Consider the following 16,206-nt stretch of genomic DNA (forward strand, 5'->3'; position numbering starts at 1 on the left):
CCTGCTAGTGAGTGGTGGATCCTAGTGCCATCTCCCGATGTAGACGGGCTCGGGTATCACGACATTCCTCGTCGTACCAGCTATTCTGTGGGACAGTCCCTGAATGGGAGAGAGAATTAGGGTTTAGAGTTCATGTGGGAGACATACATAGAGAAACAAGGGAGAGAGAGAGAGAGAGAGAGAGAGAGAGAGAGAGAGAGAGAGTTGTGGGGATAAGTCAACTCATGGGAATGAGTGTGTGACTCCCCTATCACACATGTATATTGCACTAGTACACATAGTGCACTTAGTACATTAAAAGTACTAAGTGTACTATGTACTATAACTTATGGGCTTGTACACACTATAAGGGTGGGCATAGTGCCTTTACCCCAACAACCTCCCACTTAAAGGCAAAGTGCCCTTAAATGAAGGAAAAGAAAAAATCAGCATGTACATGATAATATACAAGGCCATATCAAGGCTGAAACTGGCCTCATCCAATGCCCATCAAGTGTCTGCAATGAGCAAACCGCTTCGGAGGCAAACTCTTTGTCAACAGATCAGCCGGGTTGTCATCCCTATGAATCTTAACAAGCTGAATTTGCTTGTTCTCTATCACCTCTCTGATGAACTGATACTTCACATCCACATGCTTTGTCTTTGCATGAAAGACACGGTTCTTTGCCAACTGGATGGCACTCTGACTGTCACAATGCAACAATGGAATATCCCCTGTATAACCCAAATCAACCACTAACCGAGATAGCCATAATGCCTCCTTGCAAGCCTTTGTGGCTGCAATATACTCGGCCTCTGTAGTAGATAAGGCAGTGCACTTCTGCATCCTGGATATCCATGACACAGCACCTCCTGTGAATGTAAACACATAACCGGTAGTAGACTTCCGATTATCTGGATGACCGGCATAATCCGAATCTGTGTAACCATGCAGGTCCTTCAGGTATCTCATGACACCTTTCACTGCTTCCCAATGCTTCTTGCCAGGGTTGGCCATGTATCTAGAAACCACTCCCACTGCAAATGCAATGTCCGGCCTAGTAGCAACCATGGCATACATGAGACTGCCACAAGCTGAAGCATACGGAATCTTGGCCATATCAGCCCTGCCACTATCTGACTGTGGGCTGTCCATAGCACTGAGTTTCACATATGGAGGCAAAGGAGTACTAGTCTTCTTCCCCCGTCCATATTGAACCTCTGCAAGACTTTGCCAATGTATTGCTTCTGAGACAAATGCAACACATGCTGATTTCCGTCCCGAAGTATCCGCATACCCAAGATGTGATTTGCATCACCCAAATCCTTCATATCAAAGGTTTGATGCAGCCTCTGCTTCAAGGTATCCATCTCCTTACGAGATTTCCCGGCAATCAACATATCATCAACATACAAGATGAGGATCAATAGACTGCCATCCAAAGCTTTCTTGGTGTATAAGCAGTGATCTATGTCACTTCTCTTGAAATTTTGAGATTTCATGAATGTATCAAATTTATGATACCATTCCCTTGGTGCCTGATTGAGCCCATAAAGACTCTTTTTCAGCTTGCATACAAGCTTCTCCTTTCCACTCACTGCATAACCCTCTGGCTGCTGCATATATATCTCCTCATGGAGATCACTGTGAAGAAAAGCAGTCTTCACATCCATCTGAATCAAGTCCAGATCATCATGTGCAACCAAAGCTAACACAGCTCTAAGTGTGGTCATTTTGACCACTAGAGAGAAGATCTCCTCAAAGTCCACACCATATTCTTGCTTGAAGCCCTTAGCCACTAACCTGGCTTTGTATCTTGGCTTTGCATCTGGTGCAACTTTGAGCCTGTAAACCCACTTGCATGGCAAAACCTTCTTGCTTGCAGGCAAATGCACCAACTTCCATGTTCCATTTTTGTGCAGAGAATCCATCTCTGACTTCATGGCACGCTCCCAAAGAGCCTTGTCTGCCCTCTGTAAAGCCTCCTTATAACATGAGGGCTCCCCACAGTCAGTAAGCATTAAGTAGTCAACCCCTGGAACAAACCTGTCAGGGGCTCTGGAGGGTCTTGTGGACCTCCGTACCCAATGACCATCATTTGCAGGTTGCTGTCCAGCCTGCATATCACCTATTGGTGGCTCCTGTTCCATGCCATAAGGTTGAAAAATCATGCCCGGTATCTCCTCTAACTGTGGTATATCCATAGGGATATCTTCTGCCATCTTTGGCTGTCCATTTGGACCATTTTCAGCACCATTTAAGGGCTGGTTTTGCTGCTGTAATGGCTGATTTACAGCCCTTGGTTGTTGTCCATGATGTCCATCATCATCAAAGATGACTCTGTTAGGCTCCTGTTGCCTTGCAGGCTCCTTATACATGCATGTTTCATCAAAAATGACATCATTGCTGCGTATAATCTTTCTATTCACGGGATCCCAAAGTCTATACCCCATTTCACCTCTGTCACCATATCCTAGGAATATGCATTTGTGAGACTTAGGATCAAGTTTGGTGCGCATTTCCCTGCGTATGTGCACATACGCAACGCAACCAAACACTCTCAAGTGCTTGTATGACGGAGGCTTCCCTGTCCATACTTCTTCTGGCACTTTCCCACCAAGCCTCGTGTTAGGTGACCTGTTTATAAGATGAACGGCTGTCATAACAGCTTCAGCCCAAAAACCATGAGGTAGCGCAGCATGTGACAACATAGAACGGACCTTCTCCTGAATAGTCCTGTTCATCCTCTCTGCTGTCCCGTTTTGTGGAGGATCTTAAGGAGTAGAGAGCTCCCTCTTGATGCCTTTAGCATCACAAAAGTCCTGAAACTGTTTGGACATATACTCTCCACCATTGTCGGAACGCAAAGCCTTCAGTGTTTTGCCTGTTTGATTCTCAACATGAGCAACAAACTTCTAAAACACTGAGAATGTATCACTCTTCAAACGAAGAGGATAGACCCACACCTTGCGTGTGGCATCATCTATAAAAGACACAAAATATTTTGCCCCTCCCAAAGAAAGCTGAGGCATCTCACATACATCTGTATGCACAAGCTCTAACTGAGCATCTTTCTGTCCAAGAGCTTTCTTGTGGGGGCACGGTAGTTGCCTACCATATATACAATGCTCACAAAACTAAAAACTTGAAAACTTTAGAGAAGGCAAGTAACCCAAACGAGACAATTGCTCCATTTCCTTGACACTCATGTGTCCCAACCGGCTATGCCACATAGAGATTTCCGGCAGCTCGGTTGCATTTACATTAGCATGGTGACAAACACCAGCATGCATGAAGTAAAGAGTGTCCACCTTAGAGCCTCTGGCAACAACCAGTGAGCCCTTACTAATTTTCCACTTTCCACGACCAAATGTGGTAACATAATCAGCATCATCAAGCTGTCCAGTAGAAAGCAGGTTCTCTTGATCTCAGGCACATGCCTGACATCATGGAGCATAAGCTGTGAGCCATCTGAAAACACAAGCCTCACATCACCTCTGCCAAGAATCTTGCATGCATGGTTATCACCCAAATAAACCACTCCTTCATTGCCAGCAGTATACCTGACAAACAAGTCTCTGCAACCTGTGACATGAAAGGAGGCACCTGAATCAATGATCCATGAGTGCATACCATGACCACCTGTAAGAAGTGAATGGGCATCAAGTGAAGACGTAAATAGGACCTCATCCTCACTGTCACCTGCATGTGACACATTGATTTCCTCAATCTTGACTCCACTTTTGCCCTTTGGCTTTACATCTTTGGCTTCATCTTTGTCTTTGTCTTTGCCTTTTCCCTTTTCCTTTTGATCATTTTTCCATTTGTAGCATTGCTTTTTAATGTGTCCCTTCTTGCCACAATAATGGCATTCCAAATCCTTTTTGGAGCGAGACTTGCTCCTTCCCCGTTCTTGGCTTTTACCCCTTTGCTGGGATCTACCACGTGCATTCATTGCATTGGACTTTCCAACAGAGTTGTTTTTCCTGTTCATCTCTTCTTGAAGAAGAGCACCCTCAACATCTGCATATGACAGCATAGCATTCGAATGACAGCATAGCATTCGAATTGCTAGTGGCTGTCCTGAATGTGTCCCAACTCTCTGGCAAAGTGCATAAGAGAAAAGTGGCTTTGAACTCATCGTCCATTGCCAACTTTTGATTAATGACCTGGCTGACAATACCATTAAACTCATTTAAATGGGCTGTCATAGACGCCCCTTCCTTCATCTGAAGACCTATGAGTTTCTTCAACCAATACACTTTGCTTGAGGCACTTTGTTGGGCATACAAGTCCTGCAATCTTTGCCACATTCCCCAAGCTGTCTTCTCTTCACGAATGCTGAAAAGTAAAGAGTCTGACACAGACAACATGATAGTAGATCTTGCCAACTCATCCATATCTTCCCACTCTTCAGCAGTAAGAGAAGCGGGCATTACACCCCTTTCTTTGATAGGCTTGTGCTGCTTCTTCTGGAGCAACACATTATAGCACTGGGTTTGCCAAATATCATAGTTATGTGAGCCTTAAAGCTTCTTGATGTGAAGCAATGAAGAGCTCTCACCTGTGGTTGCCATAGCAATATGTAACCTGTCAATGCCTGACTCCCTGCAAAATGTGCAAACACTGCACCAAAAGCACACAAAGTGCTCACAGTTGTTCTCCCAAGCTTATCTCCCACTGCGGAAGCACAAATGCAACTCTCCTCCCACTGTATGTGATGAAATCACCAAAATCTGGTTGCTGCAGATTTAGGACAGCACCTTAAATGTGCTCTGTTCCCCTTCCAAAGTACTGTACAGCAGTACTAAGTGCTCACCAATGATGTACCAAACTTGTACCGGCAAATACAGCAGCTGTAAATGAACCTTTTGCTCACTCAAATCAATGTGCAGCCATGCCAAAACTTGTACAAAGCTGTACCAAATCTGTACCAGCAGGTACAGTAGCAATAAATGCTCTCCTGGCTGTCCAAATGAGTGAAAATCAGACTTTTACAGTCTCGTACACTGCATACAACAGTCCCGAACAGAAATTGGCAAAAGCCCCTTGATTGCAAGCTGATTTCTGAGGATTCAAGGCATAAAAGTCTTGCCTGCTGCTTTGCCAAGCTTAACAAGCATAAAATCTTGAAAAGCCCCTTGATTTAAGATCAATTGCTGATCATACATGGTACATTGACGCACATGAAGGCATCCAGAGTCTTCGCGATGCTTCCCCTTGGCCACATATACATTCAATACATGAAAGCCCCTTGATTTACAGGCACATTGAGTGCTTGTAAGGCATCAACACATTGTCCACAGCATCAAATGCGATTGCCTGCATGCAAATCAACCAAATCGGCACAAAAGCCCCTTGATTTGCACTGCAATTTGCTGCAATTTTGCTCGAATGTGCGATTTCTCACATCATGCAGCATGTATGAATGCTTAATTGCACAATTACATCAAAAGCCCCAAATTTTGACATCCAATTTCTTGCAAATTAATCCTGATTGTGACCAATGTCACCCAATTTTGCCAATTTTGCTCAAAAATTGAGCAATTCGGCACCTGTATCTGCTCAATTGATGATTGTACCTGCTCAATTGCAAATCCCAAAAAAAAATTGAAGCAAGATACCTTGTAATTTTTTGATTTTTTTTTTGTTGCAGGAAAGGGGGTTTTGCTGATGCTGCTGCAGAAAGAGTGCTGCACGATGATGCTGCTGCTGCTCGTCAGGCTTCTACAGTCGTATTGAAACGGAGGAGGCGCCCGTGGCTAGTTGTGCAGATGGAGGGCTTTTCAAGCGTGCTTAAGATGGCTTCTGGACCATGTGGAAGCTGCCCATGTTCGGCTGCATCGACTCTGCTGCCGTGCTGAGAGAGATCATCGAGTGCAAAGAACGCGTATGAAGGCGGAGGGGTACGCGTTCTTGCTTCGACGCCAAGAGGCAGGTGCAGGTTAGTGGTGACGTGGAGCAAAGCGCCTTGGAGAAAGTGACGTGGAGCTGAGCGCCGCCCGCCAGCGCTGTCCGCCCAACGCGTTGCTTCGCAGACTCCGCCTAGTAGCCAGCCGTAATGCTAAACTTCTGCCCGACTCCTCCAGCTACGCTCGAAAGGCTCCATGCTCGCCTAGCTGCTGTAGGCGCCTGGCTGGCTAGCGCGGCTGCTGCCTGCTGGGCAGCGTAGGCTACCTGCTCAGCTGCCTTTTGCCTGTATCTGGTCGCTTCTGGCCTCTTCACACACAGGCTGCGCCCAACACACGAGAACCAGCACTCACAGGCGACCAACCCCTGCTATGATGTAACACGCAGATCCATACAGCACACGCAGGTTCTCTGCAGCGACGAAACCCTAGAAAAATAACTAGCTCTGATACCAGTTGAATGGGAGAGAGAATTAGGGTTTAGAGTTCATGTGGGAGACATACACAGAGAAACAAGGGAGAGAGAGAGAGAGAGAGAGAGTTGTGGGGATAAGTCAACTCATGGGAATGAGTGTGTGACTCCCCTATCACACATGTATATTGCACTAGTACACATAGTGCACTTAGTACATTAAAAGTACTAAGTGTACTATGTACTATAACTTATGGGCTTGTACACACTATAAGGGTGGGCATAGTGCCTTTACCCCAACAGTCCCTCCTGGTGATGTAGGGGTGGCTCTGGAGTGTGGGAAGGCGGCTGCAGCGGACGTATGGAGGGTGGCTGAGAGGTGTGTAGTAAACTCATCAAGTGGGATGTGGGGGTCGAGGTCGGAGAGGATGTGTCTACTAAAGACCCAATGGGCCTATGAGACCAAAGTGATACAATAATGTGCATGGCATATCTCATCATGGAACGGAAAATAAAATAGAAACAAAACAAAGCTATCTCATCAGGGTGATACAAAACTGTCCATGGAATCTCATGATGGAATACCAAGAACATGGGACATGAGAGAGAGAGAGAGAGAGAGAGAGAGAGAGAGAGAGAGAGAGAGATTAAACGTCTTCAAAAGACCTAGTGGGTCTATGAGACCAAAAGTGATACAATAGTGTCCATGTATGGTACAAAAGAGAGAGATTTTAATTAGTACTACTTAATAATACCCTGCAGGTATTAGCACGGAACAATGTGGAGTGCGATGGTCTTTCTGCTGTCTTTGTTAAGGATCAGGCACTTACAAATGAGAGTGAGTGCTTTTTAAGTTGGTCTTGCAGGCTTCTGTCCCTTCACAGCAAATGATCTAGTCCTTGGGTTAGGAAAGGTAGACATTTTATTATCGCATTCACGTGGTGCAGGTATTTTTTCTTTAAAACATGGATTTGTCTTTCTGTTATAGGTACTGAAAGGGTAGTTGGTTGGGCGATGAGTGATCATCTGATGCATTGTCAAGAACCGGATATTAGGAACAACAAGTTGGTTTTGTCCACAGAAAGGTGACCTCAATTTGCATTTGGAGTTATTTCTGTTAGCATCTTGTAATTGCAATTTAAGTGCTTATTTTGTCTTTTTGGTGTTTCTTTTTTGCAGTATTGTCCATGGCCTAAATATTTTACAGGCGGTACAAAATGAATCTCGTAGCTTAAAGAAGACTCTTAAGGTATGACCACAAATTGGTTAAACTGATTTCAATAAAAAAATGGTTTCTGTACAAGAGCACTTACCTCGTCTTGCTGTTATGTGTGTAGGATATTGTAACAGACAACGAGTTTGAGAAAAGGCTGCTTTCTGAGGTTATCCCACCAAGTGACATTGGAGTGACTTTTGATGACATTGGGGCTCTAGAGAATGTTAAGGAGACACTCAAGGAACTAGTTATGCTTCCTTTGCAAAGGCCAGAGCTGTTTTGTAAAGGTCAGTTGACAAAGGTATGCAAAATCAGTGAAGGTTTCTTTAACTTAGTCACTCAATTGATTTAAAATTTGTTATCTTATTGTCGCTCCTCCCCCCTCTCTTTCCTTCCCAAACTTTTGAAAAATTGACATAGGTAGAGGTTTGACAGAAACTCAGTATGAAGAGCTTTGTGTGAATATATGCTTTTATGTGTGTGTGGAGTGCGTGTGTGAGAGCATACCTTGATACAGAGTTCTACACCCACTATTGGGCATTGAGGACGTTAGTGGGGATGTCGTAGTATCTAGTCCATACTATGCATAATGGAGTTGATAGTTATATAGTCTTGTGGGTTGACTACCATGAGTATATAACATGCACGTTCCTAAAAGGTGAATTTGGGCATGTTCCTGGATTTTATCTAGGTATATAGATATAACAAAGCTCTTAATTTAATGTTTAAAGAGTAACACAATGATAAGTTTATGAACATGGGACAAAATCAAAGTGTCTCACATTAGACTTCTCTCACATATTGAGAGAAAGAGAGTACATCAATTAAATTTCAAGAGGGTATGTACATGCATCATCTCACAATGATACCTTGCTTGTCACCCAATATGCCCATGTGGCCAGGATCCATGTAATTACATGTGCCCATGACATCATCAAGTATATGCATCTGAAATCTCTCACCTTTTCACATTTGGTTAGCGACTTACATTCACTAATATCAAAACAACATTTAAGCAAATAAACTAGACAAATACATACATTTTGCAAGAGCCGTCATCTATTTTCGTCTTAAACTTAGAGAGCCACCAACTTTTTTTCTCTTCCCTCCATTGTTTTGCTCCGCCTTTAACCTAGTTTGGTAATACTACATGACATAAAAGTGTCATTTCATAGGTATGCTAAAAAATCAAATTTCTCATAAAAAACATTATTTCATAATTTCCTTATCCATGCTCAATCTACATTATTCTAACAATATGGGAAAAGTATTGGTTGGATGGAAAACAAAAATTTGATTTTAAAACTTGAAATGGATATGATGGAGGGGTCGGTTGTGCTTGGTAAAAATGTCAAGTTTTTTTAGATATGTAATATGATAATTCAAAAGAGACGGGTGCAAAAGGCATCCAACAAAAATCTACGTGTTTATCTAAATTGACAAAACATAAAATTATTTATGTCCTATTTCTAAACTAGTGTTAATTGTTGATTATTCGCCTTAATTGTTGTTTATTGAGATCTATTGTTGGTCATTGGGCTTAATTGCTGATTATTGAGCCTAATTATGGCCGTTGATGATATAATTGTTAATTATTGAACCTTAATTGTTGATTTTTGGACATAAATTGATTATTGAATCTTAGTTGCTTATTTATGAACTCTAATTGTTGATTATGAGCTCCATTTTTTGATATAACTATGCATGTACCAGCCGTATTTATTGAAGGACCTGTTGAATTGACTGTCCAATGATTTATATCAACCATGGCTTCATCACAATATGCATTGAATATTCAGATTGTTGTTGGTATGTAAATTGTTGATGGGTAACTAGTATTGGTCGCCCATCATTTGTAAATGATATATTTTAGGCAATTGATTATAGTTGTCTTGTTTATTTTTGCCATTTGGAAGCCATTCACATAGTTTAGGCACTTGGATCAAGCTACAGAGAATCTATCGAGTAGATTGCCAATAGAGAGAGACATGCCTCAGTTGAAACTGCTGGTAACAGCTAGGTGCGCTTCAAGAATTCACTTACAGCATTTGTATATGCTATTGTAAAAACTGTGGGATATGACATATTCGTATAGTTCACGAGTATGCACAATTGGATCGAGGTAGCAGGAGATTGGTTGAAAGTTTACCAGGTAGTTTTCCTAGTGACATAAAGTTTTATCTGGTAGAATCAGTTACACATATCTCGCGAGGAGTTTCCCAGGCAATTGACCTGTAGGATTTTGGTAATTCACTTACAGCATTCGTATATGCTATTGTAAAAATTGTGGCATGTGACATATTCATAGTTAACGAGTATGCACAATTGGATCTCGAGGTAGCAGGAGATTGGTAAAAGTTTACCAGGTAGTTTTCCTAGTGATATAGCTCCTTTTATCAGTGATATAGCTTCTTTTATCATGCCTTGTTGACCTGAGGTCTGGGTGTTGGCACCAGTGGTGTGCATTCGAGAGGTCATCATTGATGCTGTTACTGGAGGTCTTCTCCAGCACCACTCCGCCTTTGCTCCGAAGGGGGTTTTGTTGGGGTTTTTGAGCTCGTGTGTGTATTCACCATGTGTGTGCATTGTGTACTTTTGTGTGAACAAGGGCTTATAGCCACAAGTGGATGTATGAACGTGTCCTAGGTATGTGTCAAAAGATAAGGGTACCCTCTAGCCTATGAAAATCATCTACTTGAGTGGAGGTTAATCATCAATCAATCTTTTCTTGAGTTGTGCAATCTTGTATACTCTCTTTCTACACTTCGTGTCTCTCTTCCTCCTTGCCATGGTTGACATGTAGGTTTTGACCAGTGGATGTATCCACACCTTGACATGAAAGCTCAGACCCATCTAGGGCCAACTAAAGTGCATTTAATCCCAAGTTAAGCTAGCTGTTTGGAAATTTCAGATTTGTATTTCCACATGTTACTTCATGTAAACCTTCATCCAACAAGAAGTTTGGTTGGCAACTGAAGTTAGATTTAGATTATCTGGTCCAAAAAGATGATGCAATGAAACGGAATATGCAACACAATCCAAATCATGAAGTAACTCATTGACGTGCAGGGCATTGCACTAAAATTTTTTACCTGAAAACTCACTTTTTTCGATTGTGAAAGAATATAACAAATATATTAGCATGGCTAAGCAAAATGGATTAGGACTGAACTATGGATTTGAAGAAACAAACAATCTGATTGCCAACCTTTGCTCGGTGCTGAGCTCATGTAAGAAGTGCTGCCTAATAACATTGATGATGCACCTTTGCCGATGAAGGGTGTAAGTAAAGGTCTAAAAAGAGGAAAAAGGAAGAGGAAGAGAAGTGGGAAGAGAAGGGATGAGGAGGGAGAGGTGAGGAGAAAGAAAGAAAGAAACTTATGTTAACGTCTTCAAAAGACCCAAGGGGTCTATGAGACCAAAAGTAGTACAATGAATCCATTAAAATACGAAGTCATGGGAACTGAAAAGGTAAAGACTCGCTACTCATACAACGGGGGTACAAGTCAATGAGAAATAATAGAAGGGAGACGTCCTCTTCATCAATCCACTCAAAATAGGTGAATCTACTGGATCTGAAGCTGCTGTGTGGAGGTCCACTTCGGGCCAGAGAGCAGTGGGTTTTAGTGTGTTTCAGCTGATGAGCTCTGTCTAGGGTGACTCCTGGGAGTGGTGATGGCACGAGAACTGGCTGTGTATGTTGTCCAGTCCTCCTGGGAGGTTCCTCAAGGTCCTCGTATGGTGCTGCCCTCCTATGTGATTTTGAAGAAGCTTGTGATGGATGGCTGTGCAGTTTGTCCTGGATCTGGGCTCTGTTCTCTTATAGAAGAGGGAGGAGGAGAGAAAAAGGAGAAGGTAAAGAGAAAGAGGAGAAAGAGGAGAAAGAAGAGAAATGAGGATACACCAGGGCAGGACAGAGTACGGGCGCAAGAGGAGGAGAGTATGGAGAATCCCAAATTTTGGGTGAAGCACAAATGTACCAAGTGGAAAAGAAAATTCGGTCCTCCTGGGAGGTTCCTCAAGGTCCTTGTCTGGTGCTGCCCTCCTATGTGATTTTGAAGAAGCTTGTGATGGATGGCTGTGCAGTTTGTCCTGGATCTGGGCTCTGTTCTCTTATAGAAGAGGGAGGAGGAGAGAAAAAGGAGAATAAGGAGAAAGAGGAGAAAGAAGAGAATTGAAGATACACCAGGAGAAGGTAAGGAGAAAGAGGAGAAAGAAGAGAATTGAGGATACACCAGGGCAGGACAGAGTACGGGCGCAAGAGGAGGAGAGTATGGAGCATCCCAAATTTTGGGTGAAGCACAAATGTACCAAGTGGAAAAGAAAATTGAAGGAAATGGGCACGAAACTGGTTTGGTTTTTTGGGCGGGGAGAGGGAGGAAGGGGGAGAGAGAAGAATCTTTTTGTCCGACTGTTATTAAGTATCACTAATGTTTGCAGCCTTGCAAAGGGATACTGCTGTTCGGGCCTCCCGGGACAGGCAAGACAATGCTGGCGAAAGCTGTTGCTACTGAAGCTGGTGCAAACTTCATCAACATTTCGATGTCTAGCATTGCTTCGAAGGTAAGTAGGTGGCAACACTCAAGAGTTGTTGCATGTCAAACAATCAGGGTTTTTGATGTGTCTGTTTTTCACGGCAGTGGTTTGGTGAAGGAGAGAAATATGTGAAAGCTGTGTTTACTTTGGCAAGCAAGATATCTCCGAGCGTCGTCTTTGTTGATGAGGTATTTGTAGAGTCTATTTGGTCATTGTGTAGTGCTCAATTTTATGTTTCGCATGTGCAGCGTGTGCTGTTAGATGAGGCATGAGGTGACAGTCTTTTGGCAATGGTAGACGTTAATAATATTCTGTTTTTTGAAAGATTATTTTTACTGGCAATGAGCACAGGTAGATAGTATGCTTGGACGCAGAGAAAAGCCTGGAGAGCATGAGGCCATGCGCAAGATGAAGAATGAATTTATGGCCAATTGGGATGGGCTAAGAACTAAGGATAGAGAGCGTGTACTTGTGCTCGCAGCAACAAACCGACCATTTGACCTGGATGAAGCTGTTATTCGCAGGCTTCCTCGGAGGTCTGCGAAGTCTGTACTAGTGAGATCTTCAATAATGAAGTGTTCAAGCAAAGCTCTTACAGAGATCTGTAATGTTTTGTTGGCAGGCTTATGGTAAATCTGCCTGATGCAGCTAATCGTTCCAAGATTTTGAACGTCATACTTTCAAAGGAGGAAGTGGCTCCTGATCTAGACTTCGATGACATTGCTAGCATGACCGATGGCTACTCTGGAAGTGATCTGAAGGTTAGTGTGCCACCTACCTTATATAAGCTGTAATTGAGCTTACTTATTTGAACTTCAAGCTGGGTGCTTACTGTCATTTCTGCAGAACTTGTGTGTCATGGCTGCCTACCGCCCAATTCGGGAAATTCTAGACAGGGAGAAGAAGGTACGTGAAAGTACTGTTGTCTCTATTATGTATTCGGGTTTCTCCGTAGTTAAGATTTTTGAAATTGTGCTCTTATGGTGTATGGTGGTTATCTTGGTAGGAACAAGAAGCTGCAGTTGCAGAAGGTCGGTCTCCTCCACCCCTTGTGGGAACTGCGGGCAGCCCTGTTAACATAAGGCCTTTGAATATGGACGACATGCGCCGTGCACATGAGCAGGTATTTGGCACTATTAGAAAGGATGATATGATTTCATGTCTTTTGTCATGTGTGGGCTCATATTGACTTAATTTGCATGCAGGTTTGTGCTAGCGTGGCTTCTGACTCAGCCAACATGACTGAGTTGCTGCAGTGGAATGAGCTATATGGTGAAGGAGGTTCCCGCAAGAAAGCTTCTCTGAGCTATTTCATGTAGACTCAGCCAGGCTATGTCAAGAGTGATGTTTCATTGTGTATTTTCTTGGCATTTCCCAAGTTGTGGGATGGGCGTCCAATTGGGTGTCTTCCTTTTCATGCCTTGTGCTTGCTTTCAGTCAAGCTTTGTTTTCCCAGGAGTTGAGTAAACCACCTCGTGTCCTGATTATTGTACATTACATGTACGGCTCGATTAGACACAATTTGAGTTGTTTTGTAGTGTTTGATTTGCTAGTTAATATAAGTCTTTGTTCCCAGAGACTAGCTTGTTGTACCCTTGTGGGTTTTGTAGTCATAGTAGCAAGAAACACGTTGCATACCTTGGGAATCGTATGGAACATCTTGCAGAAGTTTTTTCATCCCCGCTATTCATAGTGTTAGTCGAGGCTCTATCCTAATGTACACTCAATACAACAAAAAAGAGGAAACAGAGACTTGCGAATGTATCTGTCCACAATGCTGCTGGCTCACTCTTTCCTGGTCCTGTTGTTTTTTTTGCATGGAATCTTCTCACGAAGGCGTCCTTGGACCTTGTGCACCCTATTTTTGAGGTTAGTAGTGTCAATTTTGGTTGATTTGACCTAACCTTTTTTAGAACAAATCAAGATTTGAAATTTGGTTTCTTTCTCCACATTTACCTCCCATTTGATGCTTGTTCTATCAATCTACAGGGTTTGGTAAATGTATCAGGGCTACATTTAGGTTTTGGGGTTTGTCTATGCCCCCTTGGATGGAACATTGGAACGTTTATGAACACTTACCATGAAATGGGTGCCAATTCTTTTTGTAGCTGCAGGGTCTTGGTGTGTTAGAGATGCTCTAGGTTGTTATGTAGCTCGATTTCAAAGAGAAGGAGAAGATATCCTTGGTTTAGTGATGTGATCAAAAAGTGTTGGTGTGTTTATGATGTTGAGCCCTTCTATTATGACCTGTCCTACATAATGAAGCAAGCTGAAATTCAGCGTGCTCATGCACAACAAAAGCTTAGGGTAGCACACAACACTGAAGCTTGTGTAAGTACGTTTAGTCATCGAATGTTGACAATGAAAATTCGAAATTATTGTGGTGGTTTTACTGTGTAAACAAAGGTTGGAGCTTGCAGGGGCGTGAAATACCCTATTGTCATTTGATAAGTATCAATAGAATAAAACACTTTTTCCAGTTGTTTTGCGTCATTTGTAATCTAAAATATCATCTGAACAAAACAAGCATGTTCGGGCATGAAGTGCTGGAGTGTTGCTGCTTTTTGCAACGCTTAGGTTACAACTATTGTGAAGCTCCTCGGAATGTAGGTCTATTCTGTTTGTGTTTAGGGCTGCCTTTATGCATGAGCTAAGCGTAGCCTCCATTCACTTCGCCTATTTGGTGCCTTGTCTTTTATGTTTTTTTGTGTGTGTGTGTGTGTGTGTGTTTGCCTCGGTTGTTGATTTGTTGCCCTTGTTTGCTAGTTTGCTAGTTTGCTTCCCCCAGATGCCTCTTATAGGTCCTCGGCTGTCCTCTCCACTATCCCTTTCCTTTTTTTTAAATTTTGTTTCTTTCTTTGGAGTTACATGAGACTGTTGGAAATGACCTCATTGCAGTACCGTTTGAGTATTGAAAAGCCAACACGGTTTAGATTAGGGCGGCAAGGGAATTGATTGTCTACATGGATAAGTAATCGTAACAGAGGAGTGCCTTGCATAGGGCCAAGGAGTCCATGAGACCATGGATGGGCTAGACATGGCTACCCAGAATCGAATTAGTGTTGTGTGGGTAGGTCATGGACGGACTAGACATGGTAACCTCGGATCAAATTAGTGTTGTGTGGTTAGATCATAACATGGAGGTCAGTAGTGCCACCATGTCCTAGCACAACCCAAGCCATCAGGGCGACTAGGCGCCGCAGTCAACCCTCCATCGGGCTCCCTTACCCGGGGGTGTTGCCCCCCACACATTGGCTGGGGGGAGAGTACTATGACAAGGTGCCAGGATGGCTATTTAACTTACCACGTTACATATGGTATAATCCAACAACAAACCTCTTAACCATTATTACTCAAATCACCTCTACGATCCTCTTCCATTTGAGCTACTTGAAGGTAGGAGCGAGGTTTGCCCAAGATCACACGCTTGAGTTGTGTTACCATGTGAAGTCACAACAACATTGGAACAACGAAGCATAACATTGGCCATTAGGACAATCAAGCGATGCACTACCAAGAGGCGAGCACCACGAACCTGACCATACCCCCCTTGGGCAACACTGGAGTAAACCCCTCCATTAGGACCCCCAACTCTCCTTGTGTTGCCCTCAAAAAATAGCGGCCGAGCGTTGACAAAGTGCCACTCTAGCCTATGTATGGCTCTTCAACTTCCATGCTTTTGCACATGGGATAAAACCCTTCCATTTCGTGCTCGAATTGCCTCTAATAGTCCTCTCCGAACAACATTCGAGAGCTGAGGCTCTTAGATGACAATAGAAAAAGGTACGGATTTTGGTGGATCATTGGGAGCTATCCATGATTTGATAATAAATAATGAATGTTCTATTTGCCATATTTAGTAGGCAGGCCCCTCTTGTTTCCCACTTGGAGACACGTCCAAGTATCATAGACTATCTAATCAGGTCCCTAGTACATACGGTATGTTTGAGATGTCACTATTCCATTGGAGCAACACCTATGTGGCAATTATGATATCAAGATTCTTTCCTACACACCCCACCTTTCGCTATAACCTCTTTTATATGCCTCCACCTCCATTACGATCTTGATTATGTTTATGAAGATCACTTACACTAATAAATAGGGATCTTGATCTTTTTGCACCCTTGTCCGTCCTCATCTCTTCGCTTGC

The 16,206-nt window shown here is 43.1% G+C and overlaps 1 protein-coding gene and 1 long non-coding RNA gene across 2 annotated transcripts in view; both read left to right on the plus strand.

Moving 5' to 3' along the window:
* Nucleotides 1–13,372, plus strand: part of LOC147631030 (uncharacterized) — a 76,770-nt gene extending 63,398 nt beyond the window's left edge. The window contains exons 17-27 of the mRNA XM_086809133.1: nucleotides 7,064–7,139; nucleotides 7,290–7,386; nucleotides 7,481–7,550; nucleotides 7,639–7,818; nucleotides 11,958–12,080; nucleotides 12,158–12,241; nucleotides 12,405–12,589; nucleotides 12,676–12,814; nucleotides 12,900–12,974; nucleotides 13,060–13,176; nucleotides 13,259–13,372. Of these exons, the coding sequence (XP_086665259.1) occupies nucleotides 7,064–7,139; nucleotides 7,290–7,386; nucleotides 7,481–7,550; nucleotides 7,639–7,818; nucleotides 11,958–12,080; nucleotides 12,158–12,241; nucleotides 12,405–12,589; nucleotides 12,676–12,814; nucleotides 12,900–12,974; nucleotides 13,060–13,176; nucleotides 13,259–13,372 (1,260 nt within the window). The remainder of the gene's footprint in view (nucleotides 1–7,063; nucleotides 7,140–7,289; nucleotides 7,387–7,480; nucleotides 7,551–7,638; nucleotides 7,819–11,957; nucleotides 12,081–12,157; nucleotides 12,242–12,404; nucleotides 12,590–12,675; nucleotides 12,815–12,899; nucleotides 12,975–13,059; nucleotides 13,177–13,258) is intronic.
* A 412-nt stretch (nucleotides 13,373–13,784) lies between these two features.
* On the plus strand, nucleotides 13,785–14,158 carry LOC147631031 (uncharacterized). Its single transcript, XR_015267513.1, has 2 exons — nucleotides 13,785–13,922; nucleotides 14,043–14,158. It is a non-coding gene; the product is annotated as an uncharacterized LOC147631031 (long non-coding RNA).
* Nucleotides 14,159–16,206: the final 2,048 nt, after the last annotated feature.

The sequence above is a fragment of the Cibotium barometz genome, chromosome 15, assembly GCF_041138505.1.
Source record: "Cibotium barometz isolate CiBa-2024 chromosome 15, ASM4113850v1, whole genome shotgun sequence".
Lineage (NCBI taxonomy): Eukaryota > Viridiplantae > Streptophyta > Polypodiopsida > Cyatheales > Cibotiaceae > Cibotium > Cibotium barometz.